The 19,256-nt window shown below is 43.0% G+C and overlaps 8 protein-coding genes across 8 annotated transcripts; 4 read left to right on the forward strand and 4 right to left on the reverse strand.

Annotated features, from left to right (window-relative positions):
• The first annotated feature begins 921 nt into the window (after nt 1–921).
• On the forward strand, nt 922–4,730 carry LOC108095505 (serine-rich 25 kDa antigen protein-like). The gene is made up of 3 exons (XM_017196614.1): nt 922–1,077; nt 3,417–3,635; nt 3,707–4,730. The coding sequence occupies exon 3, from the start codon at nt 3,793–3,795 to the stop codon at nt 4,465–4,467; it is 675 nt and encodes a 224-aa protein (XP_017052103.1). The 5' UTR covers nt 922–1,077; nt 3,417–3,635; nt 3,707–3,792; the 3' UTR covers nt 4,468–4,730.
• Nucleotides 4,731–5,228: 498 nt separating this feature from the next.
• LOC108095608 (putative hydroxypyruvate isomerase) lies at nt 5,229–6,239 on the forward strand. The gene has a single exon (XM_017196772.2). The coding sequence runs from the start codon at nt 5,358–5,360 to the stop codon at nt 6,153–6,155; it is 798 nt and encodes a 265-aa protein (XP_017052261.1). The 5' UTR covers nt 5,229–5,357; the 3' UTR covers nt 6,156–6,239.
• LOC108095607 lies at nt 6,223–8,976 on the reverse strand. Its single transcript, XM_017196771.1, has 4 exons — nt 8,693–8,976; nt 8,488–8,632; nt 7,424–8,430; nt 6,223–6,622 (listed from the first exon to the last, which is right to left on the reverse strand). The coding sequence occupies exons 1-4, from the start codon at nt 8,867–8,869 to the stop codon at nt 6,437–6,439; spliced, it is 1,515 nt and encodes a 504-aa protein (XP_017052260.1). The 5' UTR covers nt 8,870–8,976; the 3' UTR covers nt 6,223–6,436.
• Nucleotides 8,977–9,516: 540 nt separating this feature from the next.
• On the forward strand, nt 9,517–12,215 carry LOC108095596 (serine/threonine-protein phosphatase 4 catalytic subunit). The gene is made up of 3 exons (XM_017196761.2): nt 9,517–9,659; nt 10,481–11,375; nt 11,442–12,215. The coding sequence occupies exons 2-3, from the start codon at nt 10,582–10,584 to the stop codon at nt 11,569–11,571; spliced, it is 924 nt and encodes a 307-aa protein (XP_017052250.1). The 5' UTR covers nt 9,517–9,659; nt 10,481–10,581; the 3' UTR covers nt 11,572–12,215.
• A 271-nt stretch (nt 12,216–12,486) lies between these two features.
• Nucleotides 12,487–13,847, reverse strand: LOC108095597 (general odorant-binding protein 19d). The gene is made up of 4 exons (XM_017196762.2): nt 13,648–13,847; nt 12,941–13,029; nt 12,748–12,884; nt 12,487–12,688 (listed from the first exon to the last, which is right to left on the reverse strand). The coding sequence occupies exons 1-4, from the start codon at nt 13,796–13,798 to the stop codon at nt 12,610–12,612; spliced, it is 456 nt and encodes a 151-aa protein (XP_017052251.1). The 5' UTR covers nt 13,799–13,847; the 3' UTR covers nt 12,487–12,609.
• Nucleotides 13,848–15,263: 1,416 nt separating this feature from the next.
• On the forward strand, nt 15,264–16,143 carry LOC108095506. The gene is made up of 2 exons (XM_017196615.2): nt 15,264–15,598; nt 15,664–16,143. Exons 1-2 carry the CDS (start codon nt 15,296–15,298, stop codon nt 15,874–15,876), a joined length of 516 nt encoding a protein of 171 aa, XP_017052104.1. The 5' UTR covers nt 15,264–15,295; the 3' UTR covers nt 15,877–16,143.
• A 295-nt stretch (nt 16,144–16,438) lies between these two features.
• On the reverse strand, nt 16,439–17,564 carry LOC108095500. Its single transcript, XM_017196606.1, has 3 exons — nt 17,352–17,564; nt 17,064–17,286; nt 16,439–16,662 (listed from the first exon to the last, which is right to left on the reverse strand). The coding sequence occupies exons 1-3, from the start codon at nt 17,533–17,535 to the stop codon at nt 16,578–16,580; spliced, it is 492 nt and encodes a 163-aa protein (XP_017052095.1). The 5' UTR covers nt 17,536–17,564; the 3' UTR covers nt 16,439–16,577.
• Nucleotides 17,565–17,766: 202 nt separating this feature from the next.
• Nucleotides 17,767–18,808, reverse strand: LOC108095501 (general odorant-binding protein 19a). Its single transcript, XM_017196607.1, has 3 exons — nt 18,735–18,808; nt 18,499–18,666; nt 17,767–18,063 (listed from the first exon to the last, which is right to left on the reverse strand). Exons 1-3 carry the CDS (start codon nt 18,801–18,803, stop codon nt 17,860–17,862), a joined length of 441 nt encoding a protein of 146 aa, XP_017052096.1. The 5' UTR covers nt 18,804–18,808; the 3' UTR covers nt 17,767–17,859.
• Between the last annotated feature and the right edge of the window lie 448 nt (nt 18,809–19,256).

Below are 19,256 nucleotides of genomic sequence, written 5' to 3' on the forward strand. Positions count from 1 at the left end.
AAAACTTCGTTTGAAATTACATATGTATTTGCACGTAATATGTTTTAAATGTGAGTTTATAATTTAACATTCGCATATGTTTTAAATGTGAGTTTATAATTTAACATTCGCACAAGTGAGTTCCTTATTTAATGCCTTTTTTATTGCATAAATAATTTGAATCACAAATATGTTTTTTTAACTCACAAGAGTACTAGTTTTTTTTATATAATTTTTATAAAACACACAACCGCGAAACAAATACTTTAAGCCTGTTGAAGGAGGGATTCTATTCGTGAAAATAATCGCGTAAGTGCGTTGTTGTGGTATAAACATATAGTAGTGCAGAGGCACAAAATCCACAATATGAGTTTTTAGAGGACGGTCGGAATGTTTGGAATTACAGCAATTCAACTGTTTTTTATATCCGCGACTTGAAGGGTAAAAGGGTATAGCATACTGTATTTGGGCGTATCCGCCTTTCCATTGCTATGAACGTTAATATCTGAGAAGCTATAATATATGATAAATAATAAATTCGCAGCAAAAGGTGTTTGTTAGTCGACGCAATCAACTACATATATCGTTTCCTCCTGTTGTACACGTAATCTTTCAGCAAGTATAAAGTACATAAAAAGGTTTTATGTTACAGCTGCACAAGGACAACAGTGATTTCTGTGGGTCACACATCTCTTATTGTTATATTCTCAAGCACAAATTAAATTAGTTTTAAAGCATGCCTTGGGCCAATAAAAATATTTATTTCGCTCTAAGCATTTCGGCAGATTAAAATTGTTCTACCTATAACTTTGTAATGTGTATAAATTAAATGTATGTTTATTTGATATTTGAAGATGGCAATCATATAAACAACGCGTTTTGTATCAATTCCAAATAAAATGTCAATTTTTAAGATACCTGCAAATGCTTATATCATCTAGACAAGCTAGGAGCTAACATCAAATCACACAACTCTTTATACAGTTTTTTTTATAAAGCACAAGTGTATAAGTTTTTTGTAAAATTTTTGTAGAACTACATCGAAACAAATGCGCCAAACCCGTCGAGGAAAGGGTTCTTTTCGTGGAAATTAATTGGGTAAGTCCATTGTTGTGGTTCTATTTGCTAATGTGGGTCAAGTTTTTGTTTGGCTGTTTGGCTGATTTATTTCACACTTCTCGAAGAAGCCAACAACAACAAACGAGGTCGATAATCGTCGGTCGAGACCGGCGTAATATATTCGGGTTTGATTCGATTCGATTCGATGCAAATTGCCATCAAAATCTGGATAAATTTAAGAACAAATGGGGAGATATACCCCTATTATCTTAAATTTGGTAACTGATGTGTGACCTATGCTCTTGTTTGCCACCTTCAAATTGGCTAAAACATTGCGTTTCAAGTAGAGAAGTTCTTAAGTTGTAAGAAAGTCGGCATCATTTTAGAACTGAAGTGACGTTTAAATCATAAACTAGGTTTTTCATAGCGAATCTCAATTTATAATTTATGGTTTTGGAATTTAATAGTTCAATAACTATTCATCTTTTTGCATTTAATGCTTTCTTTAGTGGGCAATTAGATCTGCTGGTATTTTAAATTAATTGTTGGGTATCAGCTAGAATCGGTGCAATTAATTTTGTCTGGCGTTTACATTTGTCTATTTTTTTCATGGAGTTTATCAATTTATCATTCATTATCATGAACGCCATCCCTTTTTATCTATTGGAGACACGTTATACAGTTTTCCATAGAGCACACAGAAATGAGTTTTTAATACAATTTATAAAAAAAAGTAGCGTAAAAAAAAGAATTTCACTCGTGAAAATTAATCGGGTGGGTCAAGTTTTTTGCTTTGCGCTGATGTATTTCACACTTCTCGATGCCAAAAACAACAAATGCTGTTGGAAAGTGTCGGTCAGGAAATCGCGTAATATATTCGTGTTTTATTCGATGCGATGCAAATTGCCAGAAAAATACGTGCCACTCGATGTATTTCCAAACTGTTCAATGCCCCACGATGTTCGATCGAATCGAATCCGGCTAAACAAACACGGATAAGATTCGAGAAAAAGCGGCAAACTAAATCCCATTCAATTCAATTCAATTCTGTGACTGATATGTGACCTAGGCTCTTGTTTTCCATCTCCGCATGTCAGTCGGTCTAAAATGGCAAAAACATTGCTTTGAAAGCAGGAAAATTCTTCAGTTGTAAACAAATCCATCTGAATTTGGATTCTAGTGGAATAAAATGCCCCGATGACGTTTAACTTTTAGTCAAAGCGTCCGACTGCGAGTATCCATTTGTATTTTGAAGAGAGGGTAATTACCATTTTCCCTTTTTACCCCTTAATGACTATACTTAATAGTACAATGGTTCCTTTGCTAACTGAAAATAATTATACGACTTTCAGCTAGAACTCACAGATAGATTTCCATTGTCGCTGAGGAATAGTGCATTAAATTGCATATCTAAGATTATATTTTACCTTTCCCAAGTTTTAATCATTAATACAACTGCTTATTTCAGCTGAAACACCTTTGAAGTATTAAAGTGTCTGAAATAGCTTTAATTTTATTTACCGAAGCGCTTACCCTCTGCTGCCTTATTTATGGCATTTGATCTCATGTTAATCTTCGGACAAAGAAACGCATTCTCGGTTTTAATTGTTTATTTTCTCATTAATGGAAGCCAACTGCCATGACAGTCGAATTCTGCTGATGCTCGAGTCTGCAATCCAATTTCTATTCCTATGCTGAATGCAATCAATTTAAAATCCAAAGAGGCCAGATGCAAAAACAACATCTGGCTAATCAATGAGGACACACATATGTGGCGGCAGGTTGCACAATGCACATTGCACTTTCCACTCGTTTGCGGAATATTACAAATTTAATTGCTTTGCTTACGCTTCGTATGGGAAAATGCGTTTGGGAGGAGGCAAATATTTCCGGGAGTGGAATTAAAATGGGCCAAAACAGTTGGACATTTCGGTGCAGCACCTTCCGCATTTAGGATATTTTTGCAATTTATTTGTTCTATTATTATTCTGACCAAAACACTCGCACACAATGAATGTCGTGTCCTGTGTGCTGGATATGCTCTTTATGCCTCTTTATTTTTCACATTTTCCGAGAAGTCCGGTATTTAAATTGCCCACATGGGGTCCTCCGATTTTCTCTGCTGGTCGTTGGACAAACCAATTCAATTTCACTAATCCTCGTTTTCGGCTTTTTGGACGACAATTTCGAATTGTTTGCAGCAAATGATTATTGGATTGTCAGCTGCAATTGACTGCTAGATTTGAGGCTAGTTTTTCGATGATTAGGCCAGTTCTTTCTAATATTAATTATTTACACCCGAATAATTACAAAAATTAAAATTTCTTAATATATTGTTAAGCATTATTGTATTCTTATTTCGATTTATGTCCCCCAAGGCAATTTTCCGTGCTGCAAAATCAAAAAAATAAGGACTATGCGCTATATTTTGACAAATTAAACAAGTTACAACTTTGGTTCAATTGGTTTTCTAGAAGTTTGGTTTACTATTATATTGAACATTCAGGATTATTTTAGAGTTGCTCCACTCTAGGAGTAAAAGGAGACAGGATCAGCAGCTTAACATTTAAATATTTATATTTAATTATATTCAGCAGGTGAGTAACCCACTAGTTATCTAGTATAAGCACTTGCTGATTTAACTTACCCTATTCCAAATACATCATAGGAACTATTTAGGAAGTACTGGTTAGGTGATAAATTATAGTACAGCACAGTTGTTAAATTAAAGTACAGTCACTACAAAACGCTGTGATGGAGTCCTGTTGCACTACAAATGCAACCGTGCCAACTGTGACGGACTCGGAGAAACTTTTAAGTGTTAGAGAGCGGGTTTTACTATTAGAACAACAGATGCAACAAAACCAGGAAGCCTTAAAAACTGTGTTAAAAGGGAAAAGTGTAAAGTTGAACAGCGGCTTAATTAAAGCCATAGCGTCACTATATGTAAAAAGTAATCTGAGTGAGATTCCATACCCAACTAAGAAGACTGAAAAAACTTCAGATGGAGGAATTCCCAAAGAATCTGAAAAGAGTGTTAAGGACCAACTAGATGATTCCAAACAGGCAGGTGACAAATGTGACGACAGTGAGACAAAGGTGGCCCAGAAGAAAACTTTCATATTGACTGCCAGCAGGATTCCCATGCCTAAAAAGCGTGGTAAGGATTGCAACGCCAGGGGTGATATGCCGACGGAGCAACCCAATGGGCAACCCAAGGAGCAATTGAAGGAGCCACCCAAGAGGCAACCAAATGATCATCCGAAGAAAAAACCTAAGGAGAAACCTAGGGAGAAGGCGAATCCAAAACCAAAGCCCAAGCCAAGAGTTAAGGCATTGGAGATAGGTCAGAGGTTTATGGAGCAGACAAAGGAGAAGCGAAATGAGAAGCTTATCGAGAAGCGAAAGAGGGAGCTAATTCTCAACTAAGGATCGCCAGTGCTCCATTCAATGCTCAGCTCAATGGAAGTTGCTTCACGGCAGGACGACCGCGATAAGTCTTGTCCCAGGACTTATAATGCTGAGTTGGCCTTCCTCCAAAATTATCAGTATAAGCGTTACATTAGGTTTTTATCTTTGGCTACTCAATGGGTACAAATTTATAATTTCTACTTATAAATTTATAACAGTGTACTGTTTTAAATCGCAATTGGCTTGTCATATTTTATTAAAATACAATTACATGCCAATTACTCTAAAAACTATTTATTGGAATATTTGCAAAATAAAAATAATAACAAAATTTTAAATTGAGGGAGAAAATTTACGACTATCTAAATCCCCCGCTAGATGGCGCGAGCGTGCTAGAGGGCGCTAATTTTTGTTAAAGTTGCAATGTTTTAAATAAGAACATTTAAGGTTTAAAATATGTATTCCTCATTTTATAAACCTTGCCTTAAAAGTTTAAAAAAGAAATTGCTTTCCGTATTATCTTTAGTTTTTGTATCGAATAAAGGTTTTTGGTCATGCAAAGTCTTAATGCAGATGTTCTGCTTAGGTATTAAACATATTTTACACTTTTTTATGAAAACCTTTATTAAACATCCACTATGAAAAAAGCAAGTGTTAGGAAACTAAACTAAAAAAAAACTAGTGTAAAAAAGTTCAAATTACTAACGAATTTGCGAGTGCTATTATCTTGACAGCAGCTGTGTAATTCCCGCAGAGCTTCCGTCGGGAAAAGCTCTTCCATATGACATTGGCCGTATCAAAAGTCGCTAGATATAAAAAACGGGTAATCTCGATCGTGTTCCTAGTTGTTTACCGAGCGTGAACGCAGGCGGAGATTAGCGGAGGGAGCACCGGGCGAAGAAGGGAACATGGCACTCAAGTTCGCAGCGAATCTGAACTTTTTGTTCACGGAGAGGGCGGCGACGATCGCGGAGCGGATCCGCTTGGCCCACCAAAGCGGATTCCGGGCGGTGGAGATCCCCTATCCGGAGGGCGAAACCGGCGACGTGGTGGCCGCCGTTAAGGAGACGGGCGTGGTGGTCAGCCTGGTGAACCTGGCCTTCGACAAAACCGACGACCAGTTGCGCTTCGGTTCCACCAGTGTTCCAGGATCGGAGAAGCTCTTCCGCAGCCAATTGGATGCCACCATCGAGTTCGCCCGCCAGGTGAACTGCGGCAAGATCCATCTCACCGCTGGACTCTTGAAGGCGGGTGGCCAGGAGAGTGACTACACCAAAACGTACACCTCGAACCTGAAGATCGCCGCCGATAGCTTAAAGGCCAGCAAGATGGTCGGCGTGATCGAGCCAATTAACAAGTACGCCGTTCCCGGTTATTTCATGAATTCGTATGCCAAGGCCGCTGGAGTTCTGGCCGCCGTTGGAGCGGAGAACATCCGGCTTCTGGCCGATCTCTACCACCTGCAGCACCTGCACGGCAACGTGTCCAAGACGCTCGAGGAGTACAAGGCCCTCATTGGTCACTTCCAGATCGCCCAGGTGCCGCATCGCCACGAACCGGATGTCTCCGGTGAACTGGACTACGGCTACGTGTTCAAGGCTCTCCAAGAATTCGGTTACAACGACTGGGTGGGCTGCGAATACAAGCCCAAGACGACAACTGTTGAGGGACTGGGATGGGTCTCCAAGCTGGGCTACACACTCTGATCAGATCAAGCGGACTCCAAGGATTGCATTTACGCACATGTATTTACACTTTTTACAAAACATAAAGCTGGTTGAACCAATGTACCTATTTTATTGCATTTGATGTTTTGAGAAGCTCTTAGCTGCTTTAAACTATTTTTAAAATGGTTATATGATGGGATTATCCTTGTCATGCTTCCGTCAAAAGGTCACGGAATTGACCTACAGCAAGTGTGGAAAGAACAGTAGCTACGCACACACGATTAGATAAGATTAGATAGTCGACAGATTCGCGTATCTCTTTAGGTGTCACTCTGGCTGCTGATCACCCGCTTGGCGTACTCTGCAATGTGGAGCACGCCATGTTCCAGGGAGGCGATGTGCAGGTTGCTCCCGTTGCAGAAGACCGTGTTGATGTGCGGATTATGCAGCTCGGCCACCAATGTGGAGCAGGCCGTCGAGGAGTCCCCCGTGGACTTGAGCATTTTCTAGAACAGAAAAAAGGGTTTACCAAGGCATAGTAGCGAGGGAATTTAAATCTGATTATACGAGTAGGTCCTCAGAAATTGGACGATACGTAAACGTTTTGTTTATTTAGAAAAATTTATCAAACACCCATAATAACCTAGTCAATATAAAGATCAAACCCGGAAGACTTGCACTAATAATCCCATTTAAGATGTATTTGATTGCTTGTAAAACATTAGCTAAAAGCCAGCTCACTTTTCCCAAAGGTTGAACTCTCAATAACTTTTACTGATTATAAATCGAAAAGGTGCTCGGAGTGCATTTAGAATGAGTAAAAACGTAAATTCAGATTACTAATACATACTACTATTACAGTAGTAGTAACAAAACTGATAATGTTTGTCCTCATTAAGTATTGCCTAACTTTAACCTGGGTTTTCGTCCCATACTAACATTAAACCAACATTTAATAGCCCCAAAACCGCAAAACTATTATGATTTCGGCATGGACTCTTTTGTCTATTCTACTCCTATCTCGATTTTGTGGCTAGCGCTTGTCAAGATAATGTTATATAACACGCCCTTAAACGTATTTTAAGATTTATGATAAAACTGCTATGCAAGCGAGATGAGATTTTCAGTTTCTGATGGTCCTATCCTAATGGTACGTACATATATGCAACTTTTATTTTTTTTCATATGCCGATATATTCAGAGTCGGAATAATTCTTCTTCCTTTTCTTTTTTAGTTTCAACAAGTGGTGTAATAAAGGTATCCGCACTGCAGTCAAAAACCTGCCGTGAAGCTTCGAATGACTCACCATCCAAAACTCGTTTCCAGGCAGAGCGTTACCATCCCATGCGTAGGACACCACGAGCAGCATGTCCGCGTGCTCGGGGTCACTCAACTTCTGTGCCGGATTGCGCTTGGATATGAGCACCCTGATGCCGCCTGCTGGATGGCCTGGTATCTTCACCAGCGACCCGTTTCGCAAGCCGCCGCAGTCGGTGATCGAGAACCAGGAGAAGTGCACAAGTCCCACGTTACTAAGCCGCTTTCCCAGCGTGCGCATGCGCTGCTCGAAGGCCTCCAGAAAGATGCGCTCCTGCTGGGGAGCCGCCTTCCATACGCCCAAGCCGAAGCCCACCACATGGATGTAGGTCAGCTTGCCGACCTGCTGAGCCCTCGCCTGCGCTTCCAGGAGCAGCATATCGAAGCTGATGGCGTAGCGCCGTTTCATCACTAGATTGTCGAAGACGTCCTGCTTGTTTTTGGAGGGCCCAAACCGCCGGTTGTCAATGGTGGCCTCGCCGTGAATGAGGTCACGTGTGGCATAGAATCCGCGCCACAGGCGCCGATAATCCTCTTCCCGCGTTCCGGCTGGTTTATCCAAGGCCATCCCGTAGCCCCGTTCCGCAGTGTTCTGCTGGCGTGCTATCACAATGTCCTGGAACTCCATGAGATTGCGTCGCGACAGCCGGGCTCCAATCATGCCCACAATGACCCCGCTCTGTTGCAGAGTTTTGGACTTCGGATCGACGCGTCCGCAATTGGCCCGCTCGCCCTCGTTGATGAACTCCGTGTGGGAACTCACGGAGAGCAGGGCGGACAGCTTGACGTCGTCGTAACTGAGCACGTTGGCTAGCACTAAAGGTGCCTTCTCTTCCGGGGTGCCCACCGGTTCGAAGCCACTGGCACCGGTCTCGCCACTGAGCAGCAGGAACTTGTCATTGCGGGCAAAGAAGCTGGCGCAGCGCTTCTCCAGCAGGCGTTGCACAAACCCGCACAGGGAAAGAGGCTGGTAGATGGGCTTCTCCACGGAATTTCCTACAATTGCATAAATAGTTAACTTTGAGATTTAAGATGCGAAGCAAGTAGACCCACCCCAACGACACTTGTGCTCCAGGTACTGCAGATAGAGGCCCAGAGTACGTTCATGTATCACCGGATAAACGGAGGACACCTGCTCGTTAATCGCGCCCATCCGCTGGGGAGATTGCCTTTTTACGCGGACGCTCTCCACGCCAAACTAAAAGGCAATATAAATCAGATTTGGAGGGACTGACTGTATGGGTCGGTTTTAGCCCACCTCCAGGGGAAACTCCCTAGACCTGTCCATCAGCTCGCGCAGATCATCATCACCAGCAACAGGCTTCTTCACCTGCCGGCAATCTTTTAGCAATTTACGTCCAAAATCAGTTAGTGGCTGACGATCTCCGATGACCGCTGGCCAAACCTGATCCACTTCAGCTCCGAAGGTAGTCATGGCGCTTAAATGCGTTATGGTTCAATTTCACAATTGTATTTAAATTTGTTGGCGGTGGAGGCGTCATTTTATATGAGAAATGCATTAGTGATGGACTAACAATGAAAGTACAAGTGAAATAATCATGATACCACTTATGATGCTGAATAAGTCTGGCAACTCCAAGTCAGTCTAATTATTAACAACTTTACGAAATGATACCAGCATTGCAGTCATAAAAAACTTTAGGAAATGCTAAAGATGTTCATTTTCCTATTTTAGTTATGGTTTACAACGAATATATATTGGAAACCTGGCCGATTTAAAATGGCATCAAGCTTATCGGATGAGATTTTAGTTACCGGGGCGCCAAAATTTGAGGACATATTTTTGTTAATAGGCCCAAAACAAAAACTTATTAACTAAAATTTTTCTATATCTCACACCGTTTACGAAGTATCGAGCCTTAAATGTCGGATTATAGTGCGCGCATTACACATTTCTTTACTAAAAAGTGTTTATTTTGTGCCAATTAACAAAAATATGTCCTCAAATCTTGGCGCCCCGGTAACTAAAATATTGCCGCTTATCGATAGTATCGGAGAAAAAATACTCTTGGTTCCAGCTCTAGCCTCTGCCGCGGCCGGCTCTACCGCAGTTATCGATAGTATCGCTCTAACATTGTTCTTTGTTCCAGCTCTAGCAGATCCCGGTTGCCAAAAAATTAATGTGCATTTTTTTTACGGAACCGCGAGTTCGAGAGCCGAGCCACCAGCGTTAGGATTGCCGAGAAAGCCCGCCATTGCGCTGAGTAAGTTGCGTTGGCCGGAAAACGGTCGGGAAAGCGGAGAAAAGCGCGACAGACGGTGGAAATTGCGCGCGGCAAAAGGCCAGCGACAAGCCACACACAGACGCGCGCGTATGCACACACCTACATACCCGCACAAAGCCGACGCACACACAGACGCACAGCGCATGCAGAAACCGAAACACAAACAAAAAGAAAACGCCAAAGTCGACTCATAAATGCCCTGTTTCTTCCATACCCACATACCCTGCTAATTATATACCCTTCTGTTGCTATGAGCGTTAATTTCATAAAAATTACGATGATGACAACACTCTTTGAAGAGATCTGATTTGAAACCAACGAATGACACATAAACACGGAAAAATTTTCGACTAAGAGATTCCCTGTTTATTATGTACTTGGTCCTGTCACAAAATGTAAAGTTTTCATCCAAGTAAACAATTCGTGAAAGCCAAGCTAATTCTTAAATTTAGTCAGATTACCTGCATATTATGAGTAGTACCTGCAGCTCCTTCCCTATAATTGTTTTATTGAAAATGTGTTACCGACTTTTAAAAAAACATGGGTACAAACACGCTTTAGCTGAGAATGAAACTTGTGCTGCTTGTGCTTTATTACATTCTGGATCGACTCGGATGATCGCCGAACACTTTCTGCATGGAAAGACCCGCCCAGTTGCACATGAACAAGAACACTTTGTTAATGAAAATCAGGAATTAAAATCAAAAGCCATTTTTGCCTTAGCAAACATTGCGAATTGGAACTAATTAAACCATATCTTTCCTTGGACCGTTCTAAACCCACAACCACTACCATTTCAGCCCGGTGAACGAGAAACGTTTTTTTCCCCCGCACCGTCAACGCCAGCAGTCCGATTCACCGCTATCCCGTTGCCTCGGCTGCCGCCATCCTCCGGGTGAAGATGTCTGTCTACAGCGACCTGGACCGCCAGATCGAGCAGCTGAAACGCTGCGAGATCATCAAGGAGAACGAGGTTAAGGCCCTGTGTGCCAAGGCTCGCGAGATCCTGGTGGAGGAAGGCAATGTGCAGCGTGTGGACTCGCCGGTGACCGTCTGCGGCGACATCCACGGTCAGTTCTACGACCTGAAGGAGCTCTTCAAGGTGGGCGGCGATGTGCCCGAGAAGAACTATCTCTTCATGGGCGATTTCGTCGACCGTGGCTACTACAGCGTGGAGACGTTCCTGCTGCTGCTGGCGCTGAAGGTGCGCTATCCGGATCGCATCACGCTGATCCGCGGCAACCACGAGTCGCGCCAGATAACGCAGGTGTACGGCTTCTACGACGAGTGCCTGCGCAAGTACGGCTCGACGGCCGTGTGGCGCTACTGCACGGAGATCTTCGACTACCTCAGCCTCTCGGCGATCATCGACGGCAAGATATTCTGCGTGCACGGCGGCCTGTCGCCGTCCATCCAGTACCTGGACCAGATCCGCAGCATCGATCGCAAGCAGGAGGTGCCGCACGACGGCCCCATGTGCGATCTGCTCTGGAGCGATCCGGAGGATCAGACCGGCTGGGGCGTTTCGCCGCGCGGCGCTGGCTACCTCTTTGGCTCGGACGTCGTCTCCCAGTTCAATCGCACCAACGAGATCGACATGATATGCCGTGCGCACCAGCTGGTGATGGAGGGCTTCAAATGGCACTTCAACGAAACCGTCCTGACCGTCTGGTCGGCACCCAACTACTGCTATCGGTGAGTCATCCGCCTGCGATTGCAGCTTGAATTGTTTTAGCAAGTAAAAGTGTTCCTTACTTGCAGCTGCGGCAATGTGGCTGCCATCTTGGAGCTGAACGAGTACCTGCACCGCGACTTTGTCATCTTTGAGGCGGCTCCGCAGGAGAGTCGCGGCATACCTTCCAAGAAGCCCCAGGCAGACTACTTTCTTTAAGACGAGAGCGCAGTCGCCGCTTCCACGGGGAAGTGGGTACCCACTGGTGGCTGACACAAATCATCTAGGGAAAACAAAACTGCCAGGATGCCTAAGCTAAGCAAACGCGAGCTGCAAGTGCGTGAAAAACGATTGTAACATAAACACAAGCTAGCACATCAAACCGGCGGCAAGCGAACCCAAAAGCAACCGGTTACTGTTCCGAATTCATTTCCAGATTTTACGTTCTTTAGAACTACTTGGATATCTTTTTTTTTAACATTCGTTTTACCTTCCATCTGTGTTTAATCTGACCATTTGCGATCTTATGATGGCTGTTTGTGCTGTTAGGTGTCCGTGGAAGTCATCTAGTGTGTGTAGAGATCAATATCATGGATCGCGTATGAAACCTGCGCGTCGCATCTAGCTACTAACTAATAGGATTAATCACCCTTGTCCGCGACTCCTTCGAATTCGCCTGGCGCAGACAGACGGTCTGCAGACCCACCGGCAGCCGCCTTCTCTTCTACGCGAATTCCCTGAGATCGGGCGACGCACTATTTATATAAGCGTAGGTTAAAGCAATAAGCTATGTATCGACCGTCGAGTCGCGTAAAGGCGACACAATTAGAAAGGAATTAAATGCGAAAAGTCGTCAAAATGTTTATTGATTGGAGCGCGACTTTTCATGCCTGGTACGGAATTTCTCTACGTGAAAGCAGCTAAAGAAGCAACCAGATACGATAAATATTGTTTAGTAATTCCGAGTTTGTAAGGACACGTTTTAAATACACCCCAGATTGGGATATTATATACAATAAAATTATATATACTTATAATTATAAATAAAAATTGTAAGCTGAGTAACGAAGTTGCGTGTTTAATGAGTAATTGCATTTTTCCAAATGCATATCCCAAAATCAAGAAGAGAAGTGATTTGCAGTTTCTCGCTTTATCGGTTACTTAACGACTAGGCATAGTATACACATAGAAAAAATAGAAGGGCGTTTGTGATTCTGTAACGGGTTCAGCAGGGGTCTAGAGTCTGTCTTTTCCTCCTCAGTGTTCCTCCAGCTCGAGTCCGTGCTCCTTCATCTGCTCGTAGATGCAGGTCGAGAAGGCAACAGCAGCTTCGCAACTAAAAGAGGATACGAAGGATGTGAAGGACGATAAAGTACTCAAGGGAGCACCACTCACTGATCCTCGGGCAACTCGATCCCCTCGCACTTGTCAACCACCTCGGCGGGGGCGTCCTCCTTCTCCGCGTCGGGCTTACTGATGTGCTTCACCAGCTCCAGGGCGTGCTCCTTGCTCAGCTTGCCGGACTCATCCACCTGCAATGGAGCGGAGATGGTGACTCTGTTGCCAAACCAGCCGGAGCAGCACTTACAATCTGGAACTTCTTCATCACGCAGGACTGCAGGCACTTGGCCTCGTGGGTTTCCGGTTCCTCGTGCTTCAGCATCTTCTCCACATCCTCTGCGGAGGAATGCAATCGTTACTACTTATGAAACATATGGTTTTGATTTTTACAAGTGAGCGATGTTAAATAATTTTGATTTCTTTATTAGGCTGCTCCATTTTTTTCCACTATAAAGTTTATAATATTTATTTCTTCAATTATAAATTATTGCCGTCCAATGTTAATTTCAATGCAGAGCTTTTGATCATCTTTTAACCTCTTGATATCCTTTTATTAACTTAAACGTTTTAATAAAATTAAAAGAATACAAATTATAATTTTTTTTCGGTTTAAACATTTTAGAATGTTTGTCGTTGATTTTGTTTTTAAAACTTTCGAGAAAAACAATTAATTAAAATGTAAGTATTTCCATCAACGTAATAATTTAATTCGGTCCACTGATTTGCTTAGTTAAATTTCTTTAACTCTTCCAAAAAGACAAGATAAAATATAAATAATAAATAAAAGTTTATCCATAAGTTCGTAGGTTAACCTGAATTTTTTTAATTTGAATATTTTTGAAGACTTGATAAATATCCTTTTGTCCTTCTATTATTTTCAAAATGATTTTGGGTCATTGAATTCGTTTAGGTTTTTTTTATTTTTAGTTTTGTAGGAGCATGAGGACAACTTACCATCGGTGGCGCCCGTCTCCGCCTTGCACTCGTTGGCCAACTGGGCGGCGTGGTCCTTGCTCATCTCCTCGTGCGGCTTGGCAATGGAGGCTCCCAGGTGGCACACCAGGACCAGGAGGACCACGACGGACAGACTAACCGGACGCGACATTTCGAATTGCGATTGAACGGTGCGACGAGCGAACTGAGAATTGGATGCAAATCAGCGACGACGTCGTCGTTTTATAGGGGGAAACCTGAGGCTGGGATCCCGTGATTGACTTGGCAGATCAAATCCATCGGCGATCTCCAGCCGCGTCTCAAGCAGCTCCGGCAATTACTCGCAATTATGAACTACATGGGCAGCACATGACACTCCACAATTCCGTTCTCCGTTCTCCGCCGCCGCCGCCGCTGGACGGGATCTCCGCCGGAGATGCCCTCGACTGGGCATCGTGTGAACAAGTGACACTCCACACACTCCACACTCCACACGCCGCCTAACTGGGCGATCGTCCAGCGATCTCCTCTCCACTTAACTGCCTAATTGGTCACTGGCATGAAATCAGACAGCAAATCAGTGAAAATCGAAATGGAAATGAAAATGCAAAATTCCGCTTGTAATTAAATCGATCAACAGCTCTCCGGGTGCGAGATGAGTGATTGTGTCTGAAGCTATTATATTATTATATATGCATTCATATAGCGCACATGCACAGGTAGTTTGGGAGCCTGCTTTTGACAGCCAACGGGGCAAATTGGCCGTTTAGGCCATAGTATACCCTTGATCTGCCCGTCGGCTTCCCAGTTTTCGAGTTTCCGAGTTCCCAGTTTGTCTGTTAGCTCGATAACTTTCTGAGTTGATTCGCTCGTTGGCAATCTGTTTTTCAGGCTGTTTGCTTTTCCATTCAGCGGAAATTTGAGTGCACGCAATCCCCCTTTGGATCCCAACAGCTGGAACTGGATTATAACCAATATCGTGTGGGCATGTTGCATGATCACTTTTTTATGGCAATTGGCCTAAAGAAGGTTTACTCGGGTGCGATAAGATCCGCAGCAAAATTACGTTAACAAGTAGGAAGTCTATATAGTTTAAATAATAACAAATTAAGAACTATTCATGTTAAATCAGCCATGAAAATGAGGTAGTAACAGTCTGTTTTATTTAAAAGAAATTATTTAAGGCTTTGTAGCAGAAATAGTTACATACAAAGAACTTTGGCTTATCCACTCTCATGCCGAAGTAGCAAATGAATCTTGTACATTTTATTCTAGTTTAGTATAAATAAAGAATAAAGATGGCATACTATATACCCAAGTGGACTACTGAGAGGGTATACTGTACAATAAATGGGTGTAAGTAGACTGATCGCCTGAAGTTCCTCCACAGGTTTCCAGATTAAAGGTTCATTCCAATCCGATTGTGACTACCTGAAGTGAACTGACACTTTGATGGGTAGTTTTAACGATCCGAAAGATCGTCTTTCGAGCGTGACTTGTGTGGGCGACACTGAACTAATGAACTTGACTTGGGAAAAATCGCAGTGATCAGCAAAATGAAGCGGAGAGAGCCCACGTGCAGAAGATGGTAAGGTCATGGGCCACCATATAGCCACTATATAAGCCAAGAGGCAGAACCCAAAGAGCAAGCAAGCAAACAGAAACGACGATGAAGCCATCCACTGTGCCGCTGATCACCGTCTTGCTTGGAGCTCTGCTGCAGATGCACTGCATCCGTGGCCAGGGCCAACCCTTCGATATCACCAAACTGCTGCCGAAGAGCGGAACGGAGACCATTTGGTCGGTGATCGATCGCAATCTGCCGCAGGTGCAGGGGATGATCAACGCGGCCAGGAGCGAGTGCGTCCAGAAGCTGGGCTTGCCCAAGGACCAGCGTCCGCTGATCAGGGTCACCGATCCCAGCGAGAAGGAGAAGTGCCTGGCGGAGTGCGTGCTCAAGAAGATCAAGCTGGTCAGTGGATAGTCAATAGGAATTGCAGGATAGAAGCAATCCCCTTTTGTAATATTCATTTGCAGATGGACCAGAACGACAAGCTGGACATCGGCCAGGTGGAGAAGCTGACCAGTCTGGTGACCATGGACAACAAGATGGCCATCGCCATCAGCTGCAGCATGGCCCAGGGCTGCAACAGGAGCATCGTGTCCAAGAATCCCTGCGAAGCAGCCTTCTTCTTCAATCAGTGCATCGGTCGCCAGCTGGAGCGCAACAATGTGAAGTTGGTCTGGTAGGAGTCTCCAGGGATCTCTAGAAAATTGGTCTGGTAGGAGTCTCCAGGGATCTCTGGAAAATAGTTATCTACATATATATAGTGGCACCATTACCACATTCACCAAAGGAATTTGGATAATATTTGAGACAATATTTTTGAAAATTACCTAATTGGACTTTTTGTGAAAATTGAAAATTGTTGATAGTTTAAGTTACTTGTAATACGAGTTGGCATTAAAACTTTTTTTTGACATTTGTTATTGATTGAAATAAACATATACTTCAAACATTTTTTGTTTTTAATGTTACAGTCTAAAATTAGTCTAAAATTTGTGCATACAGAGAAATCTTGAACCTTTTTGCACCATTAGAAGTGGAAACTTTTCTTTAATAAAAAAAAAAGTAATAAAATAGTTACTTTCGGTATCATTATTTGTACTGCTGTTTTTCAATTAAACCAAATGATAAAAGAGTTTGAATGCAAACAATATAATAGCCTTTGCCAGGGAATAAACATATTCATAAACGACTTATTAGGTATGTTAATCCGACTTATCCCATCCCAGCCATAAATATTCAATGTTTCGTTGGTTGGGCGCTTTATTTGTGTCGGGAACCACTACAAGTTCTCGAACTCTTTCTAATTAAATTGAACTGTACTAACACAAAAAAAAATAATGGAGAGCATGCGATAGAATTATAGAATTCCAACCCAGTGGGTCTATTCAGTGACTTCGGGGATTTTAAAGCCAGAGGAGCGCATCTCGCGGAGCATGCACATTGCGATTCCGTGGGCGACTTCGCACCTGAATAAATAAATAAAACCACATAAACAATATTAATTAGTGCCGCTTTTTTAAGCAGTAATTCGTTTAAAATATATATAAATATATAGTAATTACACAAACTAATAAAGTAATAAAAATAAAATAATAATAACTCTTGTTCCCTAAGGAATGTTAAATTAGTAATCTCTTGTTCATTAAACACGCGATCAGTTATATAAATGGTCCAGTCAAAAATGTTTAAAGATGACTATGAGATACTGAAAATTGTTATATATTATAATATATTATATTCATTATACTCTTATATCGTTATAGATTAGATTTCCCTGAATACTTAAGGTATTCGGATGATATGTAAATGCTTAAATGAATTAAATTCTTAAAGATGTAATGATAATCCCTTCTTGGTGCACACTCACCTGTCCGTTTCCGCCTTCAGCTGCTCGTTGCAGACCTTGGTGATCCGCCGGCCATCCTCCTCGCGATCTGGGAACATCATGTTCATCATCTCGACGGTCTTGTCCTCGCTGAACTGCGACTGCTCCTTGGTCATCAGCTCGAACTGCTCCAGCAGGCACAAGCGGAGGCACTTGGTCTCCTTCTTGGCGTCCTCCTTGTTCAGCACCATTTCCACGATGTGCTCTGCAAATCAGGAATTCGAATGATGAAGTGGGTGGAGTACTTAGCCCACGAATGATTTGTATTACCTCTCAGTGGCTTGGGAGTGCAGCTATCGCCGAAGGGTTCTATCAACTCCACCACCTCGCTGACGGTCATGGACACCTCCTCCTCGGCATCCGCGGATCCCATTAGGATTCCGGCGCAGGCCAGTGCCACCAGAAGGGTCGTCAGCGTTCTTGTCATCCTAATCATGCGGCTGCACTGCATCATACTCACGGCTCGCTGTGGAAAGTGGACGGCCAGGGATCGCCGCCGTGCGATTTATACCCATCGTTATCGTGTTCGGCACATCCGGTACAAGTAAATCACCTCGGTTGTAGATCTCCCTCAGATAACCATGACATTGCTGGGGCGGATCATGCGAGCCCTGCCCATCCCACACCCACAACCCATTCCATTCCATTGCATTCCATTGCAGCCCAATCAAAATGATCCACAAAATGAAGTAGAACCCATGGAGCTAACCTTTATTGATTTGGTTTTTGTTTTGGGATTAGTGACACTATTATTTAATGGGATGAAGCACAATCCCTCCTAGGGAAACACAAACACCTTGATGTTGTTCTTGAGACAGGAGAGCAGGGCGTGGGCGGGATCGCAGTTGGGAGCGTTCTTTAGTCCTGCGGTGGAGTCCTTGCACATGTTGATGCCCTTGCGGTACTCGTCCTTGTAGCTGTCCGGCATCATGATGTCCATCTGCTTGAGGGTCGACTCCAGCTGGAACTTGCCCTTCTTGATCTTGCGTGGGAAGACAAACAGATAAGTCGAGCAAATCAAATTGAAAGGTTTTGTATTTCGACACTTTAATTAAGTTCATTTAAACTGCAATAGCATTGAAAGCTAACTTTCTGTACAAATACTTTATAACTATACTTTACAAAACTTTATTGTTTTCAATATCTGCGTTCTGTTTTAAAATGTACTGAACATTTGTTTCAGAAGTGGCAAAAATAGCATTTTAAACAAGAGTTAATAAACCATCATAAATCTGTATTAACTCTTCTTTGAAATACTTTGTTCGATAAGCTTGAACGATATTGGTTTATCATTTCTAAGATTTTATTAAATGCTTAATCTGTTGATCGGTTCATTATAATATCAATAAGTATCTAATACTACCTCTCATCTTTTCTGATCGCAGTTTGTAACAAAAAAATAACTAAGAGTACGTACCGCCTGCATCATTTCGAGGATGCAATTAATATAGCAGTTGCTGTCCTTGTTGTTCGGTATATTCCCATTGCGGATATTGTCGGCCACCTCCACACTGACTTTGGGATACTTGGGAAGGCAGACATCGCGTATCAGTTTGCTGGCTGCCCACATCTGCTCCTCCGTCACCTAAAAGTATGTGGATAGTATCCTTGATCTTGTTCCATGAGATTCTTCAAGTGGTTTGAGGAGATTACCCCTGCCTCCGATTTGGGCAGCGATGCCAAGGATATGGCGACACAAACGAGCAGCAGATGGAACTCCATTCTCTGAGACGATATTGCGGATTTCCGACCCATCAGCGACTCCTTTTATAGGCGACTGGCGACATGCAAATAACTTGCCATCGGATTAGCCCTTGAGCAAGTGGGTGTGGGAATTATGGGTCAGCACAAACCTCCGCCCCTTCGGTTATTTCCATATCAAATCGAAGGTGGGTCTGGGCGGACATTTCGCTGAATGAAGCTATAATCTTGCCACATTAATTGACAGTTCGGTGTGGGATCGCCATGCGAGGTGACATGCGAGGCGGGATTCTGGATGCGAGATCTTTGGTCAATCCCATTGTGACATCAATATGAGATCTGTGGGGGCGGTTTCCCTTTATATGATATCACATCTGAATGGGCATGTAGGCGTTATAAAGAAGACTTGCTAGAGATACTCTGTAAGTTATATTGTGAGTTTATTCATATAATTTTTGTAGAATACCTCAGAGA

Source organism: Drosophila ficusphila, unplaced genomic scaffold, assembly GCF_018152265.1.
Source record: "Drosophila ficusphila isolate 14025-0441.05 unplaced genomic scaffold, ASM1815226v1 contig_198, whole genome shotgun sequence".
NCBI classification, from domain to species: domain Eukaryota; kingdom Metazoa; phylum Arthropoda; class Insecta; order Diptera; family Drosophilidae; genus Drosophila; species Drosophila ficusphila.